The sequence below is a fragment of the Neopsephotus bourkii genome, unplaced genomic scaffold (assembly GCF_033783945.1).
Source record: "Neopsephotus bourkii isolate Nb327-2 ecotype Australia unplaced genomic scaffold, CSIRO-AGI_Nbou_v1 NB_334, whole genome shotgun sequence".
NCBI lineage: Eukaryota > Metazoa > Chordata > Aves > Psittaciformes > Psittacidae > Neopsephotus > Neopsephotus bourkii.
Genome location: NW_026900840.1, coordinates 1 through 14,382, shown reverse-complemented (window position 1 = coordinate 14,382; position 14,382 = coordinate 1). Strand labels below are relative to the sequence as shown.

The following is a 14,382-nucleotide window of genomic DNA, read 5'->3' as shown; positions in this document are numbered from 1 at the left end:
AAATCCTGGCTTCTAACTTAGTTTACAAGCTCAACATCAGTACTGCAGGCAAAAGGGTAAATTGGTATCAGATGAAATTACACAGAATTGAGTTATATTAAGAATTAATTAAGATGAGGAGTCTAGTGTCTTTACCAGCAAAACATGTCAGCATTTGCCTGAAAGAAACCTCCTGCTGCTGTTAAGAAATCAGTTTGAAAACGTCATCCTCTTTCAAGATGGATTTGGTTTTAAGTCACTGAAAGTTAACTGGCTAAGATACAGAAAGCATTCAGATTTTCCCCTATGAAATTACTTAGAACAAGCCAAAAACAAGAAAGAAAAACCAAAACACAAATAAAAATTCTTGCAGAACACTGTAAAAAGCAGCAATTTATTACATAAACACCACTTCAACATCTGTGCGAGAATCAGTGGCTAGAGACAACCAGCTCTCCTATTTGCTTTTTCAAACTCAGTTTTTTGAGTCAAGGCTAAGAAATGTTTGTGAGGTAATAAAAAAGAAGAGCTAAAAAACTTACAATATCAAGTCTATTAATCTTTACAGCTTTCACTCAGCTTTATAGAAAAATACACTGTTTTATATATCCATAAATATAATACAGACACCAAAACCACACACCTACATCTCTTCAGTAATACTCTCATCAGGGCAACAATAGTATTCTACAAAACAGATCTGTCCATCTTCATTCCTAATCATATACTGCAGTGAAAGAAATCCTTGAGTATCTGTTCTAATGGACACCTTACACGATAAAGCCAGTGCCTTTGTAGATGGTTTAAGCAAAGAAATCTTGTACCTGCAGCAAAAAAAAAACCAAGTCATATGAAGAAAATAAGCTATTCAGGAAGGAGCTGAAACATTACTCCCAGTTAATTACTGAAATTAACTCCCAGTTAAAGCCATAGGAAAACTAGAATAATAGAAATTAACCAGAATCATAAAAAAAAACGATTAGCAACATGCTAATTTGATCTTTTTCTGGTAATGACATTGGACAGACAGTGCTATTCCTTAGCTTTTGTTCACAAGCACAGGCTTTTATCAGATGGGAAGTATTTCCCTCCTTGCCTGGACTAGTGAATTAAATACAGTAACACAAAAAAGGGTTTTTGCAAACTTTCCAGCAAGAAAAGTTTAAAACTGGGACATGTGCATTTAGAAAAGTACAATAAACAAGAAAAGTTTAGAACATATGATATTCCACAGAGGGCACTGATCACAGACTTCCTAACCTGTTTGTCTGGGTCTCGTTACAGTGGAATACTTCTATCAAATCAGAGTCCTTAGAGTAGTCCAGATGTGCACTGCCAGCATTTCCAAAAGTGGATAACCTGGAAGACAAAAGGCACCATCTCAAAATACCTGACCTCAGTTCTCTAAAAAACTCATTAGAATCAGTCCTCTCGACTACCTCAATGGCTGTTTCACAGAACACTACCGGTTGTTTTGGTTTATTTAATTAAAAACACTGTTCGCAACGGTGTCACATTTACCAGGTTGTCAATGTGTTCATTACTATGTTAGTTTGATTATATATTACTCATGACAATTCTTCTTAAAATAAAGCAGTATTCTAAAAAGCTCCCTCCCTCTCCACCCTGAAAACTTTCAGTCTTTACCAACAGAGGCCAAGTATGAATATTTGAGTTGAAAGCACAGTTTCCAGTACCTGAAGTAGGGTTTATCTGGAGACATGGTAATCTGCATAACTTCACTGGTCATATCCAGTTCAGCAAATGCTTTTCGTAACCCTTCTGACTGCAGGATAATTTTATTAACAACTTTTGTACTGCAGAAATTGAAGTCTAACAAGTCCTCAGGTTCTTGAGTGTTTATTTTGCACACTGTCACTACACCTCCTTCTTCCAAGAACAGCATCAAGGGGTAACCATAACCACGGTAACACATCTTAAGGGCTGTTGATGTTCCTGAAAAAGATAATGAAATTTACATTCTTCAGAGAGCTAGCTAGCACATCTGATCACTTTAGAAAGTTCACATTTTACTGCTATGCAGGGCACAGATCAATTTGATTCAGCATGTTTGGTCCAGCTTCCAATAGACCAACGTAGCATGCTTAATGCAACCTCCTAAGGACCATATGAAGTGCAAAACGAATTCATCTTTCTGTAGATGCCAGTTCAAATCCTGCTTGTGTCATGTGCCAAACAGGTCACACTAGCTGTGACAATGAAGCTGGATATGCTACAAATACATAAGTGGCACTAGAAAATCCTCCATGGTCCTGAGGCTTTCTCTGGCTCATACCATCTTTATTTACTACTCTTGTTACTTGCACAACTCAAACTGAAGTTAAGACAATTTAGCCCGCATTACATTTTGCTGGGTAATCATAATCTGAACATTTGCTTTCCCAAAATCAGGGTGCTGTTTAGTATAGTTGACTTAGGCCTTTAGGTCAGAGTCACAACAGAAACAGCAGAGGAATGCAAAGTTCAACACACAGCTGCAATGTTAGAACTACCCAAAAAACCTGTCATGGTATCACTCTACTACATGCGAGTACACAGTGCTTCCTTACAGTCATGCTTGTATGTAGTTATTTTGTTTGTGAAAATAATTTTTTAAAACCACCAGGAAGAAGTCATTTACAGGAAATAAAATTCACCAAGATCTGGATTTAGGTTTTTTTGTTCTCTTTAAACAGATCAGTTCACGTAATTCAACATTTGTACACATAATCGTGAAGGCAGCTTCCCATGCACCTCTGTCACTGAAAAGACTACAAACAGGATCAATAATGGAGTCTTCCTCATTTTCGTGATTCACACACTTGATAAAGAAAATCTGAAGTGTGTGTACAGCACCTGAAACACTACCCAATCCAGCTGCAGATTTGTGAGACTGTAGGTGAGTATAATTCCTCAGTACCTTATCTGCAAGCTGGAGATAATATTCACAAAATAGACGCAGGTGCGGCCTGAAGGGGGGAAGGAACAGAAGGTGCAACATAACAGCTATTCCACTGGGAGCAATAGCACAGTGAACCGATAGTGCTGCCTGGAACCCATGCAGACTTCAAGCCCAGAACACATCCTAATTCCTTGTTAATATGCTTGTTAGTATTTCTGAGATAGCTGGATGTTCCAGGTCTGTTCCAGAAATACTGGAGATCACATTTGTTATCAAGCAGATACAATTTTTTTTGTTACCAAGACAAACTCCAAGCTATGTGTATACTGTCTTCCAGTGTGCTGATTTCTGCTGCAGCTCACAGCATTTAGTCAGCCTGAGTCCCCCGTGAGGCTAATGCGGATCCCCTGTGGCCTTAAGATGTACTGACAGCTTTCCTGCTTTTTCATCTGACAGTGACAGCTCTGGTAAGAGGCTCACCCCTTGCCCAAGCAGTAGTTTTAGCCTGAGGCTGAGGGTATGCGTAGCCTGCCCTGCTGACCACTTAGAAGCATGTGACAGTGTGAAGCACAGTCCTTTACTAAAGGAAAACTGGTGCTCTCTGCATGCATACTAACTACCCTGGATGGGCTGCAGAGGAGCTATTCTGCCAGCTGTGCCCACACTCTTCCTTTAAGTGAAGGGCACATGGACACATTTGCATTTATGTTATGCGGATGATCTGGGCCCCAGACTGAAAACAGATCAACAGGAAAGGCAGTTGCAGCATGGGTCAGTCCTAGGGCACAGTATTGGCCTCAGAATAATAACTCCAGCCTAAACATCACCCAACTTGCCAGAGATATCTAAACAAATTACTTGACAGGTTTCCTTATCGAGAGAAACTATTTGGACCTTCAGTCCCAAACAGAGCTAGGATACAAACTGTGGCAGTGCACTGGACTTCATGCCTCAAAAGGGTTCTCTCCCAAAACAAGCAGTTCTTTTGTGCCTTACACAGATCCAGGAAACATTATCTTCACAGGAAGAATCCCCTGTTTCTCAGCTACCCCAACAGCATCACAGAGACACATCACAGTGCACGCTTGTTTTAGCTTAAGGATCCTGCTTAGCAGCAATAGCTGCCATACTCAGAAGGACTGAAGCTGAGGTCAGACTTTTTTGCAAAGGCTGGAAATCTCTCTATGCCTATGTACAGGTTTCACTACATGATTACATGTGATGCACACGCTTACACTGTCAAGGTAAATATGAGCCATACCTGGCAAAGAACTGGTATCAAAAATAGTCAGGCAGTCAAGAAGAACAGACAAATTGATCCGGAATGTCACCGTTTGCTCTTGGACAGCAAATTCCTGAAAAATCTCTGCCTGTAAGAGATGAAAGGAGGGAAGTTTCTGTAATTATTTTACCATTTACACTTATTTCCTTAAATTCAGTGCTTTCACTTTCAGAGATCAGTGCAATACAAAACAATTCCTACAAAGTAACACAACCATCATTTAAAGAAAAGTAGGTCTTCAACCTCAAAACTAGTAAAATAAAATCAGGACACAGCTGAAAAAAAGTAGCTTGGCATAAGCATGAAAACCTAAACACTTCCCTTTCACAGTTCAAAAACAAACTACAAATGTTAAAGCCTAAAGCTGCCTACTTCTGGAACTGAAACATTCAGGCAAATATATCATATGTAACACTTGTTTGACTTTTCTTCACTCCGAGCATGAACAAACATTCAAATAATAAAGGAAGAACGGAACACAATAGCGAGTTCACAGCATTGAAACGTGTGGAATGTGCCTTGGACTAGCCTGATAGGGGTAAACTCCTCTAAGCTACCCCATTTGCTACTGGATGCTAGCTGCTTTGTGGTAAGTGAAAGAACACAGTATCTCGGAAGCAAAGCAGGGTGATGTGAGCTACTTTGCAACAAGCTTTTACATATTTTTACCGGCAGCCAAAAGAGACAGCAAACCCCATCCTAGGGTGCATCAGCCACAGCATCACCAGCTGGTCAGCAGGGGTGATTCTCCCACTGTATTCAGAGTTGGTGCAGCCTCACCTGGAGCACTGTGGGCAGTGCTAGGACCCACCATTAAAAAGGATGTGAAGGTCCTGAATGTGTCCAGAGGAGGCAACAGAGGTGGTGACGGGGCTGGAAGGAAATGTCCTGTGAGGAGTGGCTGAGGGCTCTGGGCTTGTCTAGTTTGGAGAGAAGGAGGCCGAGGGGGGACCTCCTTGATCTCCTACAGCTTCCTGAAGAGGGGAAGAGGCAGGTGCTGAGCTCTGCTCCCTGGTACCCAGTGACAGGACAGATGGGAATGGTTCAAAGCTGCACAGGGAGACATTCAGACTGGACATCAGGAAGCATTTTTTTTTTACCAAGAGGGATGTCAAACACTGCAACAGGTTTCCTGGAGAAATGGACAATGCCCCAAGCCTGTCAGTGTTTAAGAGGCATTTGGACAATGCCCTTAACAACAGGCTTTAATGTTTGGTCAGCCCAAAAGTGATCCGTGCTAGTGACAAAACCAGTATTTGGTCAGGCCAGAAGTGATCAGCAGTCAGATAATTGTTGTGGGTCCCTTCCAACAGAAACTATTCTATTTTATACTTAACACGTCAACACTCCCAAAGGAACCTCCAGTCACTGTTCCTCTTCTCCTGCCCACGTGCCCACTACTTAGCTTCCAGTAGGACATGCTGGCCGGTTCATGAACCAGCTTGAGCCACCCACATAGCAGAAAGCTAACCAAACAAATACAGCACTAGTGTAAAGAAGGACTGCACAGCAAAGAGCAGGAGAAAGCAAGGGGAGATGCAGGAACAGGGAGACTCAGGCTTCTCCCTTTCCACACACAGCTCAGACTGCAGTTTCAGAGACAGCAAAGGCACCGATGCTGAAGGACAGAATGGCAAAGTTAGGTTTGAGTTACTACAACAAAAATATTCCTCATCCTTTCCACTTACATCCCCAGTATCACACATGCTTTCAAAAACAGGACCCAGCGCTAACGCCTGTTCTTGAAGCATTTACAAGTCAGATATGCTTTAAATAAAAACAAATGCAATCACTTGGAAAATAAACCATTGTTAGAAGAATTACAAATAAAAGTGCACCTTAAAAAAAGAAAATTAAAAGTAAAGCCAACAGTCATTGCTACAGAAGAGGCAGCAGAAGAGCAAGCAAAGCTGCTTTTGATCTTATATTAGATGCCCTATTAAATACCAGTTAAGTCACTTAGGCTGCTATTTAAAGTTTCCTGTATGGACAAGGATAGGTGAGATCCTCCATCTATGGTAACTTCCCGAGCACCTTTCCTAGACTAAGCACAGGCAGAACCAGAGAGTAGACAGAACAGATTCTGTGATGGAGTCCTGCGGTTGGAAGCCCTCAGCTCAGCCCAGCCGACGTGCTGTAGATGGGTGTCTGAATCTGTGCTCTCTTTCAAAGTGGACAGAACTCACTTCCCTTTCACAGCCCGGACACCTCAGGAATGACCACAGCGTTTCCCTCACGGCTCCCACTGCCGTGCCGCCCTGTCAGCGGAGCTTCCCCGCTCGTCCTCTACTATGAGACAAGGATGGTGGTTCCCTACTGTCTCCGGCGGCGTTCGCAGCCGCTCTGCTCCGCAACGTCCGCAGCATCCCACCTGGATGAAGGCGTTGGCCTGGATGCACTTGGCGTCCTCCACCGTCACCCTCAGCCCATTGACCGTGGCGAAGCAGGTGGCGTGGTCCTGGAAGTGAACGGCCCTGAGGAGGCTGGAGAGGTGCCGGGCATTGTCCAGGCTGGCGGACAACACGTACGGCTCCGCGCTGCCGGCCGGCTGCGCCGTCAGCGGCATACCGACCTCGCCCACCGCATCGGAAGCGGAAAGACTGCTGAAGCGCGGGCGGAAGTGAAGCCGGGCGGAAGTGAAGCCGGGCGGAAGTGAAGCGCGGACGGAAGTGAAGCCGGGCGGAAGTGAAGCGCGGACGGAAGTGAAGCCGGGCGGAAGTCAAGCGCGGCACTGCGTGGTGCGCCCGAAATGGCGGTGGCCAAGAGGAAGCGTGGGGGCCTTGCGGAGCGGCCGGCGAAGCGGGCTAAGGCGGCGCCGAGCGCGACCGAGCCGAGAGACTCGGCGGCACCGGAGGAATACAGCATCCCGCCGCCGGTGTCACAGGTGCCCGGGGGGGCGGTGCTGGGGACCCACTGCTCGGCCGGGTTGGAGGGTCTGATGTATGGCTTCTTTATGGTAGTAGGAGAAGAACGTTGTTCTGGTGGATGGTTTGTCCCTGGCTGTGCCAGGGGGTTGGGACTAGATGATCTTTAGGGTCCCTTCCAACACGAGCCATTCTGCGATGCTATGATTCACTCGAAAGTGAACTTTAAATAAGATGTATTTTGAACAGTTGGATAATCCTGTTATATCCAAAAAGTAGATAGGATTTTTTTTTTTTTTCGCATTTAGGAACCGCCCTAAGGGGGTGTTAGTAATTTCTTTGCAGTTTGTTTAAAATAAACCCAAAAAGTAGCACACTGAAGTCTGAGATTTCGTCACGTGCTCATATGTAGAAGACCTGAATTGCGCTCTGAGGCAGCAGCTCGGCTCCCGTGGCAGGGAAGGGGGCTGACTTTTGTGAACAAGCAGTGCATGTGGAGTACTTAGGTGTTTTGTATGAATCAAAAGCTTCCTATGTGACCATACTGTAGCAGGATAGGTGACACATCTTAATGTAAAAACGTAGGCTCCTGTGTTCTGTTCTGCTGCAAGAGTGATTCTGTCCGGATTGAGCAGATAATGTTAATAGCAAATGTTTTTGCTGTGTTTTTCTGTAATTAAAGTTCAAACCTTTAGTGTTGCTCTGTTGTAGTAGTTTTAAGGCTGTAAACTTCCTGCTTAACTTTTGTATCTTTTTTTTTTTCTTTTCCCTAGGGTAAATGGAAGAACAAGGAACGAGTGCTTATTTTTTCTTCTCGTGGTATTAATTTCAGAACAAGGCACCTAATGCAAGACCTAAGGACATTGATGCCTCATTCTAAAGCAGGTGAGGCATCCTTCCTAACTTACATTTTCAGATTAGTTTTAAACCAAGAACTCTTTGACAACCTGTTCTTTTTAAAACTGTGGTACATAACTGGTTTGACGAACTTATACTTGAAACAACAAACCCCTTTTGCGCCAACAAACACAGCAGCTGTTGTTGTATCTTAATATTTCCTGAAAAATGACTCCTGTGACCTCAATCCTGTAAGTGCATAAGTACTTTTGATGCGATGTTTATTTATGGTATAACATGTCTGAAACAACTTGATAGTTAATCTTTCATTTATAGCAGTAATTTTTTTGCAAAAGGAAGAAAGAACTGCTGAAAGAATTGCTTGTGTTAAATTGCTTTTCCTGCCTTCTAAATGTTGTTCTTGTCTTCCAGATACTAAAATGGACCGTAAAGACCAGTTATTTGTAATTAACGAGGTAATCCAGGATTTAACCAATGCTTTTTTTTTTTTTCCTCTGGAAATCCAATGCGCAAGAAAAAAAGGGCAACCAATTTCATAAATTAAAATTACAGATACTCAAAAAGTGCTCATGTTAAAACAGGAAGTGACTTTTGATTAATGAAACCTCAATTAAACATATACATTTGTCATGAGGAAGTAAAGCAGAATGTGCTTTTTGGTATATGTGAAAGATATATTACAGTTTATACTTGGGGAAAGCAGGGAACAAAAATCCAGCCAGGCCGAACAATGTAGGATGTCCGCAGTTCTGAACCTAGAACCTAATTTCACAGCTCGTGCTCTAATGTGTATATCCTGGAGATCTTACCAGGTTGCTTATAGCTTTAATGAAGTTATTACTCCTGGTAATAAATATGTGAGATTTTTCAACAAGACAAGTGTTTCCATTTAAAAATGGGGATCAGTATTAAGATGAGAGACCTTTGCTTTTAAAGTTACATTTTGGAGGGGGGAAGATATTAGAGATTAATGTGGAATGTTTTTTAAAACATCTTCAGAAGTTTGTAAACAGCTAATTTGGTGTATCTCTTATAGGTGTGTGAAATGAAAAACTGCAATAAATGCATCTTTTTTGAAGCCAAAAAGAAACAGGATCTCTATATGTGGTAAGGAAATGTTATGTTTTCTTACATTTCTATGTATAGCTGGGGATGCTCCCTTGTATCTGAAGTTTTTTACTGCAATAGTGAAGATGTGTGAAGTAGTGTTAGCTGAATCTGTACTAATCTTGCACTTCTGTGGGTCGTGCAAGTTTACAGTGCGTGACCACCTTTTTTAGACTTTATCGAAGCACTTTACAAAGATGTTCACAAAGCAAGTGTTTGTAAGTATGTTAAAGGAACTCAGTAATGCTGCAAAAGCAACTGAAACTACTTCAGTGCAGCAATGACTGGTTGGAGTGCACTGTAGAAATCCAGTGTACCTTCTGGCTGCTCTTAACGTTTTTCTTTTCTGTCTTCCCCACCACATGCCCCCTGCAGGCTTTCAAATACACCACAGGGACCATCAGCTAAATTCTTAGTGCAGAATGGTAAGTTGGCTGACGTTATTGCATTTGGACTTTTACTTTCTTTTTGTACAGTTTTATGTAAGTAGTAAAATGATCTTTTTTTAAAAAAATCACTGTAGTTCACACTTTGGCTGAATTGAAGATGACAGGAAACTGCCTCAGGGGTTCACGGCCCCTTTTGTCTTTTGATCCAGTAAGTATAGGTTTTATTTCACTGAGTGTTTCAGTGAGTATTTCATGTTCGGGTTTTTTTGCATGGCTGTTGCATTTAGCTTTGTATGTAAAATTATTTTTTTTCTTCCTAGATATTTGACAAAGAGCCACACTATGCCCTGCTAAAAGAATTGTTTATTCAGGTTGGTCTGTAGTTCTGCTGTCCAGTGTTTCTTCCTCATTGGAAATGTTTTTTGGCAAAGTATTTTAAAATATCAAGGGGTTTTTTTAAGTAGCAGTTTTACACTTAACAAACTTGCAGAAAATCTGCAAAGTGTTAGGGTCATGTGCTTAAAATCATGGGGACACTTTCATGACTTTAGAGTTTGAAATGTAACCTGGGATCGGGATCTTGGAAAACTGAAATTAATTAAACATGATCCATTTATGTTGGGTGTCTTTAAATACAGATAATAAGAAATACTGCCTTTCATTACAGATCTTTAGTACTCCACAGTATCATCCCAAAAGTCAGCCTTTTGTGGATCATGTTTTCACCTTCACTGTCACAGATGAGAGGATCTGGTTTCGGAATTACCAGGTAAGTGGTCTCTTAGCTCCTCAGGAGGAGCTCAATGGAATAGTTTCATATCAAATCCACTAATTACAATAAAATGAGAAGAATCCTTATTGTCAGGATATGCCAGCAGATAGTGCTTGCAGCAGGTAATCTTAGTGTCCTAAAATGAATTCTTCTGTAGTTCTGGAGAGAACTGGTTTAAGTTCTGTTTACTTCAGCTTCCTTTCTGTTAGCTGTGATTCTGTGATACTACCTGAAGCCTAAGCTTTGCTTGCCTTTTAACCTCACTTGCTGCTTTGACCCAAAGTGTGTTGGAGCTTAGTTTTTAAAGAGAGGCTTCACAAACACCGACTACTCTCTAAAGGCTTGCTTGAAGCTGAAGAACTGCTTTGTATATAGAATTGTGTCTAACTTATCAGCTTCAGTGGCATTGTATCTTGGATTTAAATTCAGTTGTGTATCACCATATGCAAGGTGCTTACAGGGTCATATACTTTTATTAGATCTATAAATGAAGAAAGTATTCTTATTGCAGATAATAGAAGAAGATGCATCTCTAGTAGAAATTGGGCCTCGTTTTGTCCTGAATCTCATAAAAATCTTCCAAGGTAGCTTTGGAGGACCAACTCTGTATGAAAATCCCCATTACCAGTCCCCAAATATGGTAAGCAGCTTTATTTTTGTCTTCCCTTTCATTTGGAAATTAACTTGAAAGCCAATCTGTAGTCTGTGCAGGAGAATCATGTATACCTCTCCCTGGAATCTGTTGTAGAACAGAAGTGCCTTAACTAATCCTAATTTGAGAACAGAGTCGATGAAAAACGGCATTACGTTGAGGATTTTGACAATTAAGCAGAGAAATTACCACCTGTTTCTTTGAAACCTGATTTCTTCCTTTTTACTTATTTGAAACCTGATGAAATTCAAATTCTTATTTTCATAGCATCGACGGCTGGTAAGATTGTCAGTGGCGGCTAAGTTTAGAGAGAAACAGCACGTGAAGGAAGTACAAAAGATTAAGAAACAAGAAAGTAAGGTGCTCATTAAAGAAGATCCCACTGAAGTGGTCTTTGAAACTCCAGCTGAAGAAAAGCCAGTGGAAATACAGCTTGTGAAACCAGAGTCAAAGCCAATTGTTAAAGATAAAAAGAAGCTACGCAAAATTCAGAGAAAGAAGCAGAAAAAGCTTTTCAGAACTGAGTCATCAGTTTAAATGTTACAAATGTTGAAACCAGTTATATTGACATAATTTTGTAAATACCTGTTGTTTACTTGTTTTTACAGGCAAAACTAACAATTTCAGTTTTAAGTAAACAGTATCATTTTATTAGGGTAAGTTTGCACTCGTGTATTGTCTTCATTTCTTTGAGGGGTTTATGGGTTTTGAAAAACAAGCCAGGGAACAGAGAAAGAAAATGAGACACTCCAAATATTTCTGTGTTTGGGAATTGGCCTCTTATACTTGAAGACCTATGGGAAACAGCTCACTGCAACAACACCTACAAAGAATAAAAATAACTGGGTAGTCACTGGTGCTCATCATGAATGAATTCAAGGGCCAGCTTTCCTAGTCTGACAGCAGTAGAAAACTTAGAAATTTGAACTATTGGAATTTTGTCTTGGGGAGTGATGGTAATATTTTTGATACTCATAATTCCTAGGGAGTGCAGATGTTTGTGACCTTGGCATTACTTATAGTAAAAAATCTGCTGCTTTTGCCTGTGGTAGCTCCTGTACCTAATCGGATTCTGAGGACTTGAAATGTAGCTAAGGGGGAGAAGCAGGCTAATGGGATTCTAGCCCTTGATACCAAATTCATTGCAAGAGGTACATGCTACCCATGATTTGGTATCAAAACTATACACCTTCAGTAGCCTGAAACAGAATTGCTCATGATTCTGTTAAGACAACTGTGCTTTAAAAGCATGGAATTCCATACTTCTAGACATGCAACAAAGTTTTTTACAAAAATGCTGTCCTCTTGGTTCAGTTGTATGCTGTTTGGGTTGTGTAAGTCCATACAGATTTTTTCCATATAAAATCAGCAAGTAAGCTTCCACTATTGTTTGAAAGTGATTACAACCATCATCATGGCTTGACTTCGTGAACGAAGATTTGGGAAGGGCTTTACCCACGCTTACTACAAGCACACTGATGACTAAGAAGGCCAATGTGGGATAGGCAAATCCGGCTACAAAAAGCACAGCAGAAGGTCTCCTTGGGTGGAACAGGTGGGACACGATTCTTCCTGCGTTGTCTTTTCTCCTCGAGACTAGTTCTTCTTGAGCTCTCAAAGAAGTCAGCGGCATTATGTATGGTGTGCCTCCAAGTCTCCCGATTGGAGGCCAAGGTGGACCACTGATGGTAGTCAGTATGGCCAAGGCTAAGGTATTGTTTCAGGGAGTCCTTGTATCTCTTCTTTGGGGCACCTCTCTTGCGGCTACCAGTGGCAAGTTCACCGTAAAACACGATCTTGGGGAGGCGGTGATCCTTCATTCTAGAGACGTGCCCTGCCCAGCGCAGCTGCAGTTTCAGCAATGTGGCCTCGATGCTGGTGACCCCTGCCTGTTCGAGGACAGTGACATTAGACACATAGTCAGTCCAATGGATGTTTAGAATTGTATGGAGGCAGCGCTGATGAAAGCGTTCCAGGAGTCGCAGGTGATGACGGTAGATGACCCATGATTCAGACCCATATAAAAGAGTAGACAATACAATGGCTCTGTAGACACTGATCTTTGTACTTTTCTTCAGGTGTTTATTACACCAGACTCTTTTATGGAGTTTTCCAAAGGCTCTATATGCCTTTGCTATTCTGTTGTCTATCTCTTTGTTGATTGTGGCATCCGAGGAAATGATGCTTCCCAGATAGCTGAACTGCTGAACTGTCTTAAGCTCTGACTCGCTGATGGTAATATGGGGATGGCGATAATCTTCTTGGGGTGCAGGTTGGTAGAGGACTACTGTCTTCTTCAAGCTGACTTCCAGCCCAAAAACCTCAGCCGCCTCCGCAAAGCAAGATGTTAAACGCTGCAGAGCTGCTTCTGTGTGGGCAACAAGGGCGGCATCATCAGCAAAGAGCAGTTCACGGACAAGATGGTTTAGGGTCTTAGTGTGGGCCTTCAGTCGCCTTAGATTGAATAGGCTACCATCGGTACGATATCGAATATAAATGCCATCTTGTTCGTCGAGGTCTGCTGTAGCCCTTTGGAGCATCATGCTGAAGAAGATTGTGAATAAGGTCGGTGCGAGAACGCAACCTTGTTTCACACCATTGGTTATTGGGAAAGGCTCAGAGAGTGCATCACCATACCTGACTTGGCCTTGCTGATCCTCATGTAACAGAATAATCATTTTGAGGAACTTGGGGGGACAACCTAATCGTTCTAAGATCAGCCACAAGCCTTTCCTGCTCACAGTGTCAAAAGCTTTGGTGAGGTCAACGAAAGTTACGTATAACCCCTTATTCTGTTCTCTACACTTTTCTTGCAATTGTCTGAGAACAAATACCATGTCTGTGGTACTTCTATTAGCCCTGAAACCACACTGACTTTCAGGTAGAAGTTCTTCTGCGATAGCAGGTACTAGTCTGTTCAATAGTATTCTTGCAAGAATTTTACCAGCAATGGAGAGCAGTTATACCACGGTAGTTTGAGCAGTCTGACTTGGCACCTTTTTTCTTATACAGAGTGACGATGATTGCGTCACGAAAGTCTGATGGTATTTTGCCTTGTTCCCAACAGCACACAACTAGCTCATGAAATTTAGCGTGGAGTGCTTGGCCTCCATGCTTCCATATTTCAGGTGGGACTCCGTCAACCCCAGCTGCCTTGCCAGTTTTCACCTGCTGTATGGCCTTAAGAGTCTCTCCCATGGTAGGGGCTAAATCCAATTCGTTTTTCACCGGATGTTGCGGAATGTGCTGGATTCCTTCACCTTGGACTACACGATTAGCACTAAAGAGGGTTTGAAAATGTTCAGACCAACGATTCAGGATGGAGATTTTATCTGTAAGAAGCGTTTGGCCATCTGCACCAAGTAAGGGGCTTTGAACCTGGAATGTGGGCCCATACACTGCCTTCAGAGCCTCATAGAATCCTCTGTGGTCACCCAAATCTGCACATAGTTGAGTCTTTTCTGCTAGGTTGACCCACCACTTGTTCTGGATGTCTCTAAGTTTCTGTTGGAGTTTGCTACATGCAAGACGAAAGGCTGCTTTTCTTACATGGCAGAGTGGCTGAGCGAGGTGTGCT

The 14,382-nt window shown here is 42.1% G+C and overlaps 2 protein-coding genes across 2 annotated transcripts; one reads left to right on the top strand and one right to left on the bottom strand.

Annotated features, from left to right (window-relative positions):
• Positions 1-343: 343 nt before the first annotated feature.
• On the bottom strand, positions 344-6,764 carry RAD1 (RAD1 checkpoint DNA exonuclease). The gene is made up of 5 exons (XM_061348030.1): positions 6,535-6,764; positions 4,143-4,251; positions 1,677-1,935; positions 1,240-1,338; positions 344-803 (listed from the first exon to the last, which is right to left on the bottom strand). The coding sequence occupies exons 1-5, from the start codon at positions 6,727-6,729 to the stop codon at positions 623-625; spliced, it is 843 nt and encodes a 280-aa protein (XP_061204014.1). The 5' UTR covers positions 6,730-6,764; the 3' UTR covers positions 344-622.
• A 115-nt stretch (positions 6,765-6,879) lies between these two features.
• On the top strand, positions 6,880-11,635 carry BRIX1 (biogenesis of ribosomes BRX1). The gene is made up of 10 exons (XM_061348025.1): positions 6,880-7,047; positions 7,801-7,912; positions 8,297-8,340; positions 8,922-8,992; positions 9,368-9,417; positions 9,516-9,589; positions 9,702-9,752; positions 10,049-10,150; positions 10,665-10,793; positions 11,073-11,635. The coding sequence occupies exons 1-10, from the start codon at positions 6,913-6,915 to the stop codon at positions 11,340-11,342; spliced, it is 1,038 nt and encodes a 345-aa protein (XP_061204009.1). The 5' UTR covers positions 6,880-6,912; the 3' UTR covers positions 11,343-11,635.
• Positions 11,636-14,382: the final 2,747 nt, after the last annotated feature.